This window comes from Trematomus bernacchii, unplaced genomic scaffold (genome assembly GCF_902827165.1).
Source record: "Trematomus bernacchii unplaced genomic scaffold, fTreBer1.1, whole genome shotgun sequence".
In the NCBI taxonomy this organism is placed as follows: Eukaryota; Metazoa; Chordata; class Actinopteri; order Perciformes; family Nototheniidae; genus Trematomus; species Trematomus bernacchii.
The window spans coordinates 1,595,367-1,614,298 of NW_022987332.1; the positions used below are offsets into that span (position 1 = coordinate 1,595,367).

At 39.6% G+C, this 18,932-nt stretch overlaps 1 protein-coding gene across 1 annotated transcript in view; it reads right to left on the minus strand.

Moving 5' to 3' along the window:
- Positions 1-18,932, minus strand: part of cemip (cell migration inducing hyaluronidase 1) — a 200,242-nt gene that overhangs the window by 63,986 nt on the left and 117,324 nt on the right. Inside the window, exons 5-10 of the mRNA XM_034127484.1 lie at positions 15,300-15,536; positions 13,642-13,821; positions 11,317-11,387; positions 10,991-11,086; positions 8,704-8,825; positions 4,662-4,809 (exon numbers count right to left, since the gene is read on the minus strand). Coding sequence (XP_033983375.1) covers positions 4,662-4,809; positions 8,704-8,825; positions 10,991-11,086; positions 11,317-11,387; positions 13,642-13,821; positions 15,300-15,536 — 854 coding nt within the window. The remainder of the gene's footprint in view (positions 1-4,661; positions 4,810-8,703; positions 8,826-10,990; positions 11,087-11,316; positions 11,388-13,641; positions 13,822-15,299; positions 15,537-18,932) is intronic.

An 18,932-nucleotide genomic window follows, 5' to 3' on the forward strand; every position in this document is an offset into this window, starting at 1 on the left:
AATAAGTAAGCAGCAACAAGCCCAAACTAAAAAAGTGGAACTAGAAAAAAACAAGGTTCAAGCGGGGCAGGATTGACTGCTAAACTGACTACATTTGTAAGGTCAGCGGGGACAGTGTTATAAGTGAACAGCTGAAAAGGAACGGGAGAATTGATGCAAACATGCAGAGGGATACAAAGAACGCTTCCAATTCCAACGTGACATTTGCTCCGGCCACCTGCATCTTGACCTTTAGAGGACATAGTGAGATCCTGTAGTCGCCCACTATTTGGCACTTACTCAGTATAGTAAAACTCCTTTTACAATCCGGTCTGAAAGAACTGAGCGACTGAAAGGTTCTGTTATGTCTGTTATCATGGACACCACCCAAGATACTTCCCAAAAAGAGCTGCTGAGCCAAGTGAAAGGATATCTGACTATACAACCCAGTCTCCTGGCATTTCATGTTATAGTCACGACATGTAATCTATTGATTCGTGTTCACCAACACGATTTTCCCCTTTTTTTCGTGTCACACAGAACGATTTTAAAAGCAATGTATTTCTATTGGTAGTGTGTTTTGTGCCTGCACCACGTCTTTTTGTCCGGTCGGGTCTTGGAAGACCAGAAGCTGTGTGGTTCATAAAAACATGTTCTTACTCAATATCAAGCCACGATTATTGTTTTTATTTTAAATAGTATAATGTCTGACTTTTTTTGCCGTCCGCGAGGAAAAGAAATGTGGCTCAGAGCCTCAGGATACTGACATCTGTATTTTTTAAATCTTTTTTTCCTTCTAATTTGTTATTCTTTTCTAAATAACACACTGTTATTTACTCAACAATAACACACAATTATCCTTGTTTTTATTTATTTGTTTAATTCTATGATATCGGGCTTTTTTGCCGTCCGTCAGGAACTGAATTTCAAAATAAAGTCACCGGAAACAGACGTAGGCGATACACACTGAACACTGAACTGATTACCCAAGATCCTCAGCTATGGTTGAAGCTCAGTGATTGTATGTTTTAGCCGCAATGCACGTTGGGATATGGTGTTTATGCGATATGAAATCCGAAAACATTTAAAAAAAAAAAGAAGAAAATAATACTTTATTCCGAGTGTTCTTGCTTTTCTCTTTGGAAGTCATCACATAACGGCATTGTAATACACGGTTCGGCTGCATTAAATATTACACATCTGCCGTAGTTCTTTATTTATAGAGCCCTGATGAGAAGACTTCTAGACAAACAGGAACAACTGGCGCCAAAACTGAATACGTGACGTGGATCATAAATATATCAGCAATTAAACAACATCTTACATTTCTCTTCACAAAATACGTCTCCTTGCAGTATCAATACTAATTCGGCTGACTTTTATATTTGATCCAATTGGTAGATAGGTTATATTTACACTATAACGGTGCACAGCTGATAGAAAGGGACTTGTCATTAAAGAAAGACATTATTGATTTTCTTTGAATATAAGAATGTAAATACTGAGTTGAGAGAATAGTCAGGGGATTTGGGTGATGGGAGACACATCTATGGAATCAGAATTTCAATAGCTTACTATTAAATGACGAATATACCTTTCTGTCTATGATGTTTTATAAATCAGATATTAATATGTAGAAGTAAAACATGTCAAATAATATAGCAATATCCTGTAAAATTATGTGAAAACATGAATAAAACTACACATCTTCAGATGTTTTTATTATAAGTGTCCTACACTAATAATAAAAAGTATAATTTGTTGTGTTAACACTTTAAACTTGACCGTTTTTTAACCCGCACCGCCTAGTGGTTAAAGCACGTTATTGATTTTTTTTGTTGAATATGTTATATTTGATGAAAAAAATATTAAGAGTAAATACAAAATATGGGGAAAGTAGAAGGTCAATGATAGAAATATAGAATATAAAAAATCAAGAAGATACTGTAAGTGATCTCTACAATAAAACAGTTTAGTGCCGGATGTACAAATATATTATATAGGAGGATGTGCAAAACAGAAAAACGAATTAACCTTTATTTAAACATTAAAGAATACTTTAGGTTAAGGTCTTCTTTTAAATAAGAAAAAAGCTTTGGGGGTATCAACAGATAAATATTAAGCCTGACAAACTACTTAACGTCTAATATATTGCTTTCCTGCAATGTTAAAGTGGACCTATCATGCTATATTTGAATAATATAGTGTAGGACCATACCTATATAAGGCATATTTATACTTTTTCTTTTTCAAAATACCAAACAGATCATGCATTTTAGCCATGCCTCATTTCGCTCAATTTGAAAATGTTTAGCTCTGTTTTTGCAAGGGCAGATTCAGTGAGAACAGCACCATCTACAGACCTGGCATATGTACTACAGCGTCTCCAGCGCTTTTGAACGGCAATGGCCGTGGCTGTCTCCTCCTGATTGGTGGAGTTGGCCCAATAGCCGTAGCGCCACTGTCCTGACGTCAGGACAGTGTTCAAATCTGGATCAGTTTTTATCAGATCCGTTGCAGCCCCTTTTTTTAGAGATTTGGGTATGGAGGAAAATAGAGAGGGTTGTGTTTTCTGACACTTGGTGAGTTCCCTGGAACACCGGGGACACATATTCATGTATAAAAGACGTGCAAAAGTGCATTTTGCATGATAGGTCCCCTTTAACTATGTTGAAGCACTTATTTTAACTGATATTATACATATTCATTATACTCTTATAAGATGTATGTAGAAAGTTTTTCATTCATTGCATAACTACACCGTAGTTGTGTATATGATATGTCAATAAACTTTAGAAAATCTACAGTACAGTAGAAATATTTGTTAGAACGGCCATCCTAAACTCATTCTCCGAATTGAAGGGGGAAAACACAAAAGCATTGCACACAATTTAAACCAACCAATGTTGTGTAATTAACAAGGATAAACTGCAGATTACTATGCAAACTTCGAGACCCGAAATATTGTTTTCACCCCAAGCTGTTGCCTGGCACCGCAATTCTGTTGATAGTTATTTCATATCGCATTAACACCATATCCCAACGTGCATTGCGGCTAAAACATCCAATCACCGAGCTTCAACCAGTGCTGAGGATCTTGGGTAATCAGTTCAGTGGGTGTGTGGTGTGTATCGCCTACGTCTGTTTCCGGTGACTTTATTTTGAAATTCAGTTCCTGACGGACGGCAAAAAAGCCCGATATTATAGAATTAAACAAATAAATTAAAACAAGGTGTGTTATTGTTGAGTAAATAACAGTGTGTTATTTAGAAAAGAATAACAAATTAGAAGGAAAAAAAGATTTAAAAAATAAATATTTCAGTATGCTGAGGCTCTGAGCCCCATTTCTTTTCCTCACGGACGGCAAAACAAGTCCGACATTATACGATTTAAAATAAAAACAATAATCGTGGCTTGATATTGAGTAAGAACATGTTTTTATGAACCACACAGCTTCTGGTCTTCCAAGACCCGACCGGACAAAAAGACGTGGTGCAGGCACGAAACACACTACCAATAGAAATACATTGCTTTTAAAATCGTTCTGTGTGACACGAAAAAAAGGGGGAAATCGTGTTGATGAACACGAATCAATAGATTAAATGTCGTGACTATAACACGAAATGCCGTGAGACTGGGTTGGACTATACAGATGGAAAAAAACAAGATCGCCAAAGATATCTTGATAAGCCAGGCTTTCGAGAAAGAACTGTATAAAATCAAACAATGTTTTTCCTAGAAGTAGTAGGTGACTCATTGAATTTTCCGGCCTGATCCAGGGGGCGCCAGAGATATTTGTGGCTTCTCTTTTGGGGAGCTGTCATCTGGTCCATCTGTAGTGGTGCAGGGTTATTGTGGAGTGATGAATGTGTTGTACTCATTGACATGAACGATCACAGCACTCTCCACATAACACACACATACACACACACACACAAGCATCTGGCCCAGACAGAGGCCGGGTCTCTCAGTTGGTTTGGAGCGGTGCCTGTGAACTCTGATCAGGCTGTGTGGCAACCAGAGCAGCCTCCACACACTCTCTGGAGGGTTCATGTCTGTATATTAATAAAACGTCGATCAGCTTAAGCTCTCTTTAAAAGAAAGTGTGCACCCGCCAACCATGAATGCAGCTTGTTGCAGTTGTTCCTGCTAGATTTGTACTATTTTAAACTTCTAACTTTCTCCTTTTAGCTTACTTGTTATTTTTCTATTAATAAGTTCTATAAGTAACTTATTAAACTTTCATGCTGTTGTTGTGCAGTCACGCCACTGGCTGCCATGTTTACACCAGGGACAGCTAATCATGCTAAAGCCTGCTAGCAGTCTGTACAACGACTATTCCCACTGAAATCTGGAGAAGGACACAGAGGATGCTGGGTATAGCAAAGAGACGAAGGAGGAGAGCTGGGTCCAGATTTATGGAGAAAAGGAGATGCCGTGTCTCCCCCCTCTCATCATGGGCATTGTAAGATCACTGGCTAATGGAATGGACAAGCTAACGGCATTAGCTAGGAGTCAGGAGTTAGGAGTTAAGATTGATATCCAGGCTATACTTCTAAGAAACATAATCTGTGTTAAAAGGAACCAAGGTTTAACTTCTCCTATATGTCAGGAAATGTGTGTAAAAGCTCATGCAGACACAAACTGTACTCATACACACAGACAGTAAGTCATGAATGTACCCAGTTTTCCACAGAGGAAGCGGACTCTGTAGTTGTGACAGAGGCCATGAGTCTGGTCCTTGTTGAGGCAGACGAAGCCGTAGTCCTTATCATTCTTGTGGATCACATCTCCCGTTTGGTTGGCCGCTATGCCATCATGAGTCTCAGCCTGGACAAAGTAAAGATGAACCAAAGATTAATATAGGTACTTCTGGCACGAAACAATAGATGATGTGACACACCAATGGTATTGTAAGTGAAGGTGTTCCTTAAGATTACAGGAACAGTTCAGAATGTTGGGAAATAAACTTGTCTATAGCTCTAGGACAGAGAGATGTCTGGCCACTTGGCTTCAGGACAAATCTTTTTTCAGACATCTGGTATTTGTCTAGTGTAAGGCTTATTTGTTGGGCAACAGCAGGAGTTTCACAAAGACGAGCATTGAGGGTTAGGGATCACGATCCATATGTCTGGACACAAGAATCACTTTCAATCCTGCAGGCAGAAGTTCTGCAACATTGCAACACAAAGCCCAGTTGGCCCTCACTCACATTTGGTCATTATTTCAAACTTCTTACAAGGTACTGGGATTTAATGGCCAACTTTTTTGTCATTTTTTATGTGTTAGTATGTATTGTGATATATTACATTACATCACATCACATGTTACTTGCTTTTATCCAAAGCGACTTACATACTCAATACTGTGGGCAATCCCCACAGGAGCAATTTGGGGTGAAGTGTCTCAGGGACACAACGACATGCTGACTGCAGTGGGGTTTGAACCTGTGACCCCCTGATCCCAACACCAAGGCTCTATCCACTGCGCCACACGCCTCCCGTCTATATGTTTCCTGTTTTTACATAGCATATCATTTAACACTATTTGAAAAAATGTTAATATTAAGACAAAAAAATGGTCAGTTCCTTGAATATAAAATTAAAGAAACATTTTGTTAAATTAATCCTACAATACATGAAAAAAAGTATATGGCAGTATAGTGCTTATTAAAACCTGCTCAATGTTGGCACCCTTATCTTGTGAATTGAGGTTGAATGCTGTGGTGTTTCTGTTACGTCTGAATGGTTTTTGCTTGTTTTTGTTGGCCTGTGAGTCACAGTGGAAATGTTTTGTATGGTGCTGGCTAATGGCCTGTTTGCTCTTGTCTTGTGCACAGAGCCGTGCTGAACACACTGTGTTTTTCCTCGGCTCAATTTGTTCTGGAGCCAACATTTGTGCAGAGCACAGCATGGCATGATTGCTACTGTATATGTCAAATTAGCTAGCAAGCCCAAAGTTGTCTATCAACACCTGGCCTGTTGTCATAAAATTGTATAATTATGTGGATGAGTGTCCTATATCCAATCCAATTTGCACAACATTTTCCCACTAGTGAATTTACAGTCAAATTCAAAATTGCTCTTTTACAGGAAAACTGAGGCCTTATTGCAACCCAGTATAATGTCATCCATGTGTTACATAAATGGATATGTTACAAAATACAGCATGGCACTATACAAAATATTGTTAAGCAACACATTCCTTGATGTAGACCTATTCGGCTGTCACACACATCTACATTGAGCTATTACATAATAGGTATGTTGGCTAAGTTTGTACTGCCAGTCATATGACCTACTGTCAATACAATACTGATACAAAGAGGAGTACACCTGTGATCTGTTGAACTCGTGTGACCTTCAGTGGAACCCTTACAGTACAAAGTAAAACAACAGTAAAGCTCAAGGTTCCCACTCTGGCACTGAGCTGGGCCTCTCCACATTTTCTTGGTCAGATCATCCAAAACAAATCCGAACTGCTAGACATAACATATGGGAAGTAGGCAACAAAAAAACTTGGCTGATAAAAATAGAGATCCCACAGAGGCAAATCGAAAGTAAAAACTTGCAGACGGAGCAAAACAGACTCTCTGGAAAAATGATGAAATGCACAGAGCTGGCAGCTCTCACTAAAAGTTTGGGAAAATGCATTTTGGGAAATATTTTTTGATGGTGTGAATGATTTTATGCCAATGTTTTTTCTTTCTTTTATCAAACAAACAAAAGGACATTCCAACAAGAAAGAGAACATAAAGGCAACATGGTAAATTGATAACAGCTAGATGCAATATGTTATTATTTTTTTATTATTATTAATTATGGTAACACTTTATATTAAGGTACACAAATTCACCATCAACTAGTTGTTCATTAACATGCTTATTAGCCGTTTATTGGCTCTTTATTAGTCATTATAAAACACTTATTAATGCATTGTTCTACATGACCATATTCTACAAGTAATAAGCCATTAGTTGAGAGTTTTTCCTCAATTAGTGCTTATTTATTGCAAGTAAGGAAGTTGTTGTACATGAGGTTTGGTCTTAATATGCTCTGCTCAATATGGGCCCAATAAGGCCACAAGAATAATAATTCTCCCATAATAACACTTAACAAATATGATCTATTCTTATGTAACAAGACATGGAACTATAAGTGTTAATTGTGTCTAAATAACTCAAAATTAAATATAAAATGTAAATAAATATATTACAGTAAATTACACAAGTGATGTCTGCCACACCCATGTCAATGAATAGGGAGGATTATACATTTGTATTATTATACTGTTGCACAGCCATAAGCAGCAGCAGCTGGAGCTCAGCACAGTTTCCTGAAGGTATGGTGTGGGATGGGGGGCTGTGTGGGCAGACCTGGCCCAGCTGCTTATCTCCATGCAGGCTGCCAGCTGCTCCATGGTGCCAGCCTGGGTCTGGACCCTGCCATGGTGTCCAACAGCACAGGGATGGCGGCTGGCTCTGATGGTCGGCTGACCAGATGGACAGACCTACACCCAACTGAACCGGACTCAGGAGGAGCTGGAGCTTCTTGTTGCTACACTGATGAGATACACCACTCATTATATATAAGTAAGTGCAGTGTTTGCCGTAGGTCAAACCACACTTGTTGTTACCTCGGCATAGCAAGTTAAAGAGGCCCTATTGTGCTTTTGGGGATTTCCCTCTCCTGTAGTGTGCTCTATAGGTGTACGCATGTAAATGGTCTGCAAAGGCTAAAATCCCTGTGTTCCATCCAGGGGGAGTTTTCTCTCCCACACACTCTTTCTTTGCTTCATTTGTTCTGTTAATTCAGCAGGTGAAACTATATGTTCATAAAATAGTGTGTGAGCTTAATTGTGTATTAAACTAAAACGGAGCATTTCCTGTCAGCTCAGATTCACATGGTCCTTTATAAAGCAATGACTTTGTCCCATCCCTGCTTTATAGCAGACTTTATTACCTTAGTGGCTGCATATATAATTATGTTAGCATTGCAATGGGTCCCCCGACAAAAAGCAATGGTATTTCCCCATTGGATCTCGGTTTATTGCAGAAAATAAGCTTTGTGGCAAACATACCTTTATTGTACTCAACACGTTTTCTTTAACAGTTGAATCGCCAGGATTAAAAAGCTAACGTCAGGCTATGAAGGAACGACATCACAGCTGCGCTGCTGTGCACCACCGCTAACCAAAAGGCAGCTAATGTTCAGCGTTCCTTTAGCAATCGCTGTTTTTATGACATGTAGAAGCTTCAGACAGTCACCAGTAGGGTAATAACTGAAGTACGTGAAAACCTCTTCAGCTTGTGACAGACATTCTAGCCAGGGTGAGGCCCACTGTTTCACGAGCGTCTTCGTCGACGGGGACGGGGGGACGGGGTGCTAGTGGAGCCTCGCAGCGGCGAAACCGTGCCGCGCCACACTTTTTGCCGCATGAGCCACATTTTCGGCTCAGTTGAGGCACCCTCCTCAAGATGAGGCCCCCTCCGCAAGGTGAGGCCCCACGCATCCTGCATGATCGGCCTGTAGGGAGGGGCGGCCCTGATTCTAGCAGACTTCTATTGCAGCTGAACAATCTTTTTACCTTGTCAATGTCAGGGTTAGAACCTCATCCTTGCTAAGACTACCAACAGGCCCAAATATATGAGCAGGCAGGGCCCACAGTTAGTTGATTTTAAAATGCTACACACACATGTATATGTACTTGTAGTAAGAGATGTACCTGGATGTCGAGAGGATTGCTGCACAGTTTGTCTGGGTAAGCCTCGTGCAGGTCGGACACTTTCTCCCAGTCTCCAGATCCCCTCTCATCGTCCCTGTCAAACCACTCTGTCCACTCTGCCTCTGTGACACACACACACACACACACACACACACACACACACACACACAACACACACACACACACACACACACACACACACACACACACACACACACACACACACACACACACACACACACACTCACTCACTCACTCACTCACACACACACACACACACACACACACACACACACACACACACACACACACACACACACACACACACACATTCTTCAGTAACAGTGTTGGCATCACAAATATTTCAAGCACAAATTGATTATGCAGTTTATTGATTATCCCTTTTCAAAATCATACATATTCAATTATTACATTCAAAATATTGATTCTTTAATGTTGATGCCGCACTTGGTAAATGTGGCCTTTATTTAAATTACTTTTAATAATGCTGGGTAGCTTAACCCCTCATTACACACATTCATTGATTTGTTGATTTATATTTTAAATCAGGATAATTATACATCTACAAAGTAGCTATTAACTAAAGTGAGTTAAAAGAAAGAAATTGGAGTACTACTTTTACTTTTAGTATGAAGTAGCATGAGATAAAAATAGGTAAAGTACATGTACCTAAAATGGTTCAAGTACAGTAATGTACTTTGTAACATTCCACCGCTGCTGCCACTTCAGTGGTCAGAGAGTGAAGTGGAACATATTAGACTAATGTGAGTGGAGGCTCTGACTTGTAGTCCATTGTAGCTGTCAGAGAGCATTTGTAGCACAGTAATTGAAGGGCTCTCTCCTCCCATCATGCTCTCTGTCTGCTGCCACACCGGGAATGCACATTTGATTGTGGGCTAGAATTTCAATCTGATGTTCACACACACACACACACACACACACCCACCCACACACACACACACACACACACACACCACACACACACACACACACACACACACCACCCACACACACACACACACACACACACACACCCACCCACACACACACACACACACACAGACACACTCCATGTGTGCCCATATTTACATACTGGCAGTTTCATTAAATCTCTGCTATCTGATGGGAGATGAGAAGAATCTAATTGGAATCAGTTTTGAGCCGCTGGTAAAGGAGGGGTCAATAACAGCATAGCGGGGTGTGAGGTAGACGTATTGATGCGAAAATGATTTGCCGATGATATCACCAAATGTGATCAACTACTGCTCAGTGAGAATGTATAGAGCCCCAGTGAGATGATGGAACAAGGGTTTTATTTTCCTGAGTCTGCGTACAGTTATTTAGATTCTGCATTTGAATCCCCACCTCTGAAAGGAAGCTACAGATGATTGATTATTATTTGTGTGATCCTCCCATGGGGCATATGTTGTGAGACACATCCACCACACACTGACAACAAATGACTGGGGGAGTAATGGATTACAGGTAATGGGATTACGTAATCACGATACAGTTACATAATTAAATGCGTAATCAGATTACTGGTAATTTTTTTATAAAATGGGGATTACTAGCAGTATAAGCCTACAATGTTTTGAAATACAATACAATTGGAAATAAAGATCAATATTATTATTATAGTTAGACATACACTGCCCCAATAATTTTTGAGCAGAGTTTTAATTTACAGGCTATTTTCAGTCTGTTTTATTTTAAACATATATATTTTTTAATTTGAACCAGTAGGTCGACACCTGCTTTATTAACTATTATTTATTATTTAATATTCATGTATTAAACTAAAACAGCGTTTGTTAACCTTATTATTCTGTAGGCCTAGCGTATATTTGATACTAAATATCTTTTTTTTAAGGTCACATTGTTCTGTTGTTTTACATAATACACTTCTCTTTTATTTATTTGCATCGCATTTGATATTGAGGTAATCCAAATGTAACGGAAAGTAATCAGGTTACATTACTTTCATATTTTGATACTCAGATTAGGTAATTGATTACAATTTTCACAGGTAACCATCCCAACCCTGTAAAAGACAATGAACAGTATCACTCCTGGGTGTTTGATATCAGCACATGTTTCTGTTTTGTGGTGCATGTGACATACTGACTGTGGCCCTGAGAGACAAACTCACACATGTCACTGATTGGAGGACACCTGGAGTGTATGTGTGTGTGTGTGTGTGTGTGTGTGTGTGTGTGTGTGTGTGTGTGTGTGTGTGTGCGTGTGTGTGTGTGTGTAGACTTACCTTGCACCCACTGGCTTCTGGTGGTAATAGTAAACTGCTCCCCATAACTCGACTTAAATACACGAACGCTCTGAGCCTCTGAGGAGGCCTTAGTTCCTGATAATACACACACACACACACACACACACACGCACACACACACACACACACACACACACACACACACACACACACACACACACACACACACACACACACACACACACACACACACACACACACACACACACACACACACACACAAGGACATCACTTAGAACATGTTTCCTTTTTTGCAGTTTTAGATACATCAGGTAAGTAGCAATACATACAAAATGTATTCTTACCTTGATAGGAAGCGTGACCCTCGACAACAGAAGAAGGGTCTCCTTTTGTAACTATAAAGGTCCAAGGATGCCTGTAAATGAAGGAAGAGAGGAGAGATGAATAATATTATATATTGTAGTAGACCTTGTGAATTGTTAATTTGCTACTGCCTTTTTGTACAGTGAGTCAGTAGGGTGCTGTTTACACTATTAAAACAGGATTTTTCTATGTTTCTATTATATTGAATTTGCAATATTATAAATAAGTAAAGCAGAATTCCAACAGTTGCTGTAATTCTGCGTGCTGCCACCAGCCCCAGTGCAGAAGCTACAGTAAACAGATGTGAATGACATCACTCAGAATGTATTGCACTGCCTCATAAATTCCAGCTTATTAAAATGTCTCTGGGTGCACCGCAAATTACACAGCCTCTCTCTGATGATGACACCAGTGCTGGCCTGTTTGGCAGCAGTGTGAGGAGCAGGCGACAGGAGTCATTAGGCAGGAATCCCTGTGTCTCCTCAGCACCGTCCCCCCCCCCCCCCCCCCCCCCCCCCCGACCCCCCATCCCTCTACTCTGTCCTCCGCAGCATCTACAGCCACGGAGTTCAAACAGGGAATCTTTATGTTAACTCACGCTCTGTCTTCAAGTGGTTTCTGAAACCCTGTCAGAGTTTCCTGTGGTCTCTTGGGCAGCATCACGTTTCATAATAATGCTGGGAGGCTAACACATTGCTAAGATTCACCAGCTTCACCCACAACAAAGGCGCTGTCCTTGTAGTTCACTGTGCAAAGAAAACTGATGCACGCAACCTTGTGGTTGACTATTCAAAGATGTATATCCAACCACTTTATTACAAAAAAAACATGAGGGCACAGTCGAGTCTTTTTTGAGGAATGTGTCAGCGTACAAGTCTGCACATTTTTATCCTTAACCCGTACTGTATGTCAGACATCTCCAGGGCTTTGTTATCACGGCATGATTCAGTTTCCATTCCCCTTTGCATTCCTAGCATACTAACACACACACAAACACACACAGTTTCCCAGGCGGATAAAATACAAATGTTTTGGTTGTGTGTTAATTAAACAAATAACATTTTTCTCATACTGCCTGTGCTGCAGCACCTCTTTTCACCCTCTGTCTGAAACCAGAGCCCAGTCTGCTCTGATTGGTTAGCTGGCCGGCTCTGTTGTGATTGGTCAACCACTTAGAGATGTCCCGCCCCCTTAGCCTATCATGTACAATGTGTTGGAGCGCTAGCCAATAGACACACCATTGTGACTATTGTCTATGTTACTGTACAACAATCTGTAATAACTGTGCAATATACACTTTTACTTTCACTACTGTTATCTGGCAGCAATTACACTACTTCTACTTGCTAGACTTTAAAAAAGTGTGGGAGAGAAATTCTCCCCAGACCATTTACATGCACAAAAACCTATAGAACACACTACAGGAGAGGGAACACCCCATAAAGCATGATCGGGACTCTTTAATATTAAAATACCTTACAGTAGATTACTTGAGTGATGGCGTTGTATTGGACTACATTATATTGAGAGGTGTTTCTAATTGTCTGGTCCCTTCATGTATAAAAATAGGAAATATTAAATTATATATATAAATAACAGAGTCCAGTGCGACACCACCTTTAACTGCGACCTCAATTACTGTATTACATCACATGTTACTTGTTAGATGCTTTTATCCAAAGCGACTTACATACTCAATACTGTGGACAATCCCCACTGGAGCAATTTGGGGTGAAGTGTCTCAAGGACACAACGACATGCTGACTGCAGTGGGGTTTGAACGTGTGCTCCCCTGATCCGAACACCAACGCACTAACCCACTGCGCCACACGCCTCCTGTATAATCATCACACTAAATGTACACATTTTAAGGTAAAACTGATGGTAGAGCTGTTTTATGGAATTCAGGAGATGAAGATTTGAGATAGTGAATCTAAAACCATGAAGTACCGAAAGCTTCAGGGATTAATTAGAAAAAGAAACTGTGACTCACCGGAGGTTGTAACCTTTTCTCATTAATTCTCAGCAATCAATAAAATAATGCTCCAGAAGATATAGTGCTGGGAGCTTTAAAAAAGGGCCATTTTCTTTCCTGACATGGTGTGAGCTGAATAAGAATGACAAGCAGAGATGTTGAGCTCATAGTCATGTTCAGCAATTAATGATAACATTTGTCATCGTGATTAATCTATATTTTATCTGTGAACATTACCTTTGTCTTTGTTTCAGAAAACCTTAACAATTTCCATCCCAATACTCCAGAAGCTAAAGTCCTAAAATTCAAAAATAATATTTTAAAAGCTCACCGAAATCCCAGAGTGTTGATGTGCTGGCTGCCCAGCCTGAAGAGGATCTTCTTGGCCGAGTCCTCCAAGTTGTTGGAGCCCTCGTCATTGACCATCAACGCCAGAATAAGCCCCGCCCCCACACCATCCACATACTTAGCAAGGCGCCGACTCTCATCCTTACTGCGATACGTGTCAAACCTGTGGGAGTGAGGGGGGTGGGTAAAAGAGGAACACAGGAAACAAATAGAATTGTGATTGTGTCTTCAAACAATGTAAGTTATTATTAACAACTCAACCTCTAACATATTAAATGCTCAATTTGTGTTGTAAGTCAAATAGTTTAAGGACAGTAAACTGTAAAAAAGGACTTGAACACACACTCATCTTCAGATTTTTAAAGGGCAATCAAAACAATGTTCTGTTATACCATGTTTCAGATAAGATATACAAATATATATAAATATTTAAAAGCAAAGTTACCAATAAGATTTTAGAATATCTTTAAAAAAAAACAGGTTTTTTTATATATTTTATTTCATTATTCTTTTATTTATACTCAATGTGAAAACACAAGATATATAATGTGAGTGTAGTCTGTGGACATACTCAAGAAGTCAAGAAACAAAAAGTATTACAAAAAAATCTAAAAGCAGTATAGGCACGAATTTGCATAGAGGTGGAAAGTAATACAAAATATAAACACATTTGAATGTGTACATCTTTGAACCTCTTGTAAGTAGTGCACCAACCTCAAAAGTCAAAATGAACATTTCATTTATTTCCACACTAAGTCTAATCTTTAAATTAAACGAGGCAGCAATTCCACATTCCTTCGCAGAATCTGCACACTACTAGCATAGCGTAATGTGCTAACATTAAATCTGTGAAATGCAAACCTAAAGGTACTGCAGGTACTGCAATAATGCAAGTATGAAAGACAACTGCTCCAAATAATATAATCGGGTTTAAAATTGAAGGTGCCATATCCATAGAAAGAGCATTGACCGCATGTTATTTAAAATAACTAACAGATAGAGACAGTATTATTCAGGGCCTTTTACTTTGACATCGCTGACAAGCATAGCTTTATGAATTATGGAAGCTAAATAACCTCCTATGAGCGCAAGAGCAGAAAACCAAGATCACATATTTGTAGAACAACCAAAATCCATTATAAAAACAATATACCACTTCAAAGCATTTTTTTCTATTGAATTGTTTTCCTCTCTCCCACTGCAGTTGACTCAGTGTGCATATTAAATGTATTCTAATAACCATATATTAAGTGCATTTTATGGCTGTAATCAGACAAAGTCTAATGGTGGTTAATTAGAGGAAACTGGATCCTGTCCAATGCCTTACATCCTCCTCTGAAAATTACAACATTATATTTACAATAAAAGTTGTATAACAATTTATCTTAACTCCATTGCAAGTAAAATGTGTGATGGCTAATTAAGCGTGAAAAGGATATTAAGGGTGACATCAATTTCTACATTTAATATCCTTGTATGAAACAATGCCAGAGCCATTAAAGGAATATTTGTCTCCTTCATTTCAACCCTGTGGTTAGACAGATTATGAAATGTCAGCCACAAAATCATTTCGGCTCTAATTAAGAATTTCATGGCTGTTCGGAAGCCGAGACCCAGCCTTTGCTTCAGTGGGGCCATTACCTGTCATTGTGCAGCACCTCTCCGCTTTTAGGGTCAATGACATGGATGATGATGCCTCTGCTGCCCCAGCCTCTCTGGAACAGGTAGTTGTTCTGGTTGCTCTCTCCAGGGTGCAGAGTCTTGTTGAGGAACGTCCACGACAGCTTCTTTTCTCCGTGGATCTCTAGTGTCCCCCCTGTCCCCACGCCAATGTACTTCCTTCCAAAGTAGCTGTGATCCTTATCACTGTCATCCAATCTAAGAACAAAATGAGAGAATACGCGAAAATATGTTACCATTTCAGGAGGTTTTATTAGTTAAAGGTGGGGTAGGTAAGTTTGAGAAACCGGCTCGAGATAAACTTTTTGTTATATTCCATGGAATGCTCTTAACATCCCGATAGCAATGAATATCTTAAGTGCTTTGACAAAAAATCCATAAAAAGATGTCATCTGTGGAAGCCGTAGTACTGTAAAAAGCACGACCAATCATTTTAGCCGGCCCGGCTAAAATAACTGGATGGCCTACCTGCCTGTCAGCCTTCCATCTGTGCACAAACTTATCTCGTGCCCTCATTGGTCATGTGCGCGTTCGTGTGTGTTGGAGGAGGGGCTCTGTAAGGAAGTGGCAGATTTTTTCCGGCTGTGTATTTTCAAATTCTAGCGATCTCGAGCTGGTTTCTCAAACTTACCTACCCCACCTTTAAATAAGGGAAGGCAAGTTTATTTATATAGCACATTTCAACACAAGGCTATTCAAAGTGCTTTACAAAAAAATTGAAAACATTAAGATCATTAAAATGTATTGAAACAGAAACACATTATAAAACATTGTAAACATTGACATTTAAATTCATTTAAAAAACAGTCATTAAAAAACCAAGAGAATAAAATAAATATAAACAAGCTAAAATAGAATAAGACAGCGATGAAATGCAATAATAAAAGTTACAGTGCAATGTTTGAAATGTCAGAGAGTAATTATTTGATCTAATTAAAAGCAGTGTTCTATAATCTGAGCCAGTGGAAGTATGCAGAGGTTAAAGAGAAGGGGCCCCAGGATGGAGCCTTGAGGAATTACGCACAGGATATTTGTCCCCTCGGAATGTGGAAACAACGTGTTTCCTGAAGATCTATATCTTTAAACAGACTCATAAGGCGCGTTCACACCAAGTACTTTTCCCACAATAGTTCATGAGAACTTTAGTTCATGAGAGCTCTTTTAGTTCTGATGAACTAAAGCAGATCGTGTTCACACCAAAATGAGTTCCTGGGGGTGGGTTAGGCAAATGAACCGCTGACGTCACTTCTTCTTCTTCTGCTTTGGGTTTACTGGCAGGCCGCAAACAACTTCACGACGAGTACAGTAGGTGGCGGTATGCACCTTAAAGTTGCAATCCGCCAAAAAATCGAGAGAAAAAGAAGAAGAAAAACCTCCCGCGCCGCGCCCACTTGCTGTATATGAGGCGTCTGTTTACCTTCCGACCTCAGACATGAGCTTCGTCTGAGTTATTTAAGCAAACACAAATACAGATCGTCGACCAGTCAAATGCAATAGCAATGCTGATTCGGAAGCGAAGGCGGTTAAGAAGGATTGACAAAAGGATTGGACGACGACATGCATGCGCTACGCTACGTGTGAAATGAATCAACTGTGCCAGGTGTGTCGTATGCACACTAAATAGGCTCAGCAGCTAACACACCTTTATTATATATCCTCCTGAGAGCAACTGCATCCGTCTGCCATGAACCCTACAGAAACCTACGTGTTAGTTTTGGCCCATAGTGGCCTCCATTTGTGTCGTGTAAAATGGGGGAAATAAAAAGTTAGCAAATCCCCATGTCATGTTTATAAAAACATTTAGTTTTAGGTCAAATAATTATTACACTGCTCTGAAACTCACTACACTAACTTCTAAGATGTTCCCTTACTATAATTAATTAACAATATTGAACTCACAACACTGGTAATAACAAACTTAACCATTTCTCTTTCTATAAATAAATAGTGCTTGTGTTGGACGCCATTTTGAAATACAATGAAATTATCTTTTTGAAAGCCACAATAAATAAAGCTTCGCCAGTTTATAACCGATGAAACATGATGGTATCAGAATAATCACTTACATGTGATGTATAGGATGCTACACAGGTCACTGTAAAGATAAAGTGTCAGAGGAGAAATAAGCAAGCTTAGTTACATGAAATGTAATGAAAAATGTAAGATACAGGCTCTGTTTAATCGCCATGTAGGTTCTCTTTTATTGCACACTCAAGACAATATCAATAACAGCATCACGCTGTCCCAGGTGTGTCGTATGCATGTAAATAGAAGTTAACATTTTCAATATCAAATAAAGTGTCAGTAGTATCAAAACATATATATATATATAATAACAATATAATAACAATAGGTAGGCTCAGCAGCAGACACACCTTAGTGCAAAGTGAAGTGTCAGTATTAATAACAGTGGCATATAAATATAATCACAATAATACAAAATTAACTGTCCCAGGTGTAGGCAATTTGGGGTGAAGTGTCTTGCCCAGGGACACAACGGCATGCTGACTGCAGTGGGGTTTGAACCTGTGCTCCCCTGATCCGAACACCAACGCACCAGACCACTGCACCACACGCCTCCCAACAAGTCATTGTACAGTTTATCAACGACGACAAGTATTTCTTAATTTTTTTATTGAAGGCCTGTTGGATTTAATCAGCTCGCTTAGCACTGCCAGAAGCCCAGCCTGAAAGGTATTTTGTTGCTCCACCTGGCGCGCCGACACCTCCACCTGGCGCGCCGCCGAGTCAGCATGGCGCGGCATCACCATGAGCAGCTGGTCGTCCGATTCCTGGGCCTTGTGTGAATGCAGCAGCCATTCGTCGTGCATCTCCTTGGCACGCAGGTCCTCATTCTCCTTGCTGACCATGGCACGGCGGTCCATCGCCATGATGGTGTCAAGGAAGCTGTCATCGCGTGCCCACTTTCATAAGGAGAAATAAGCAAGATACAAGATCAGTTTAATCGCCTAGTAGGTTGTCAACAGAGACAACATTGGACATGGTGCAGGCAGGGTCAGTGTACAAAATGCAGGTGTAAAGTAGAAGATAAGATAGGATCAAATAATATCAAATAAATATCAAAGTGCCCTTATTTATTGTTTTGTGCTTAATGTATGCTTGAACTTTGTTTTATAGGGATTAGTGGACATCAGTTAGATGCGTAGCCTTCTTTCAAGTCCAGAGTAGTTACAGTGTAAGTGGATTGACATATAACATAACATGGCTGAGTACAATTATAACAATCAATAAAAAAAAAGGAAGAATAAATTGAATTTCAATTACATTTTTGCTTAAATGTGCAAAATATTAGAACATCAGTCTTTGTGGCATGCAGGTAATCAACTGTTTAAGCTTTTACCATTAACATGTAGAATGAATGTTGCAAATGATGAAATTATAGCAACTACAATGTATTGTTAGAGGTAGCATTATGTCCAGCTAGCATGCTAATTGCTAACGTTATATTATCGTTTTATACCGGAGGGAAAAGCGAACTAGTTTCCAATCCAGAGAGAAACACCTCGCCTGAAACACACGATTAGTGCCATGAGTTAGTGAAGCAATTACAGAACATTGCACACTTATTCACAA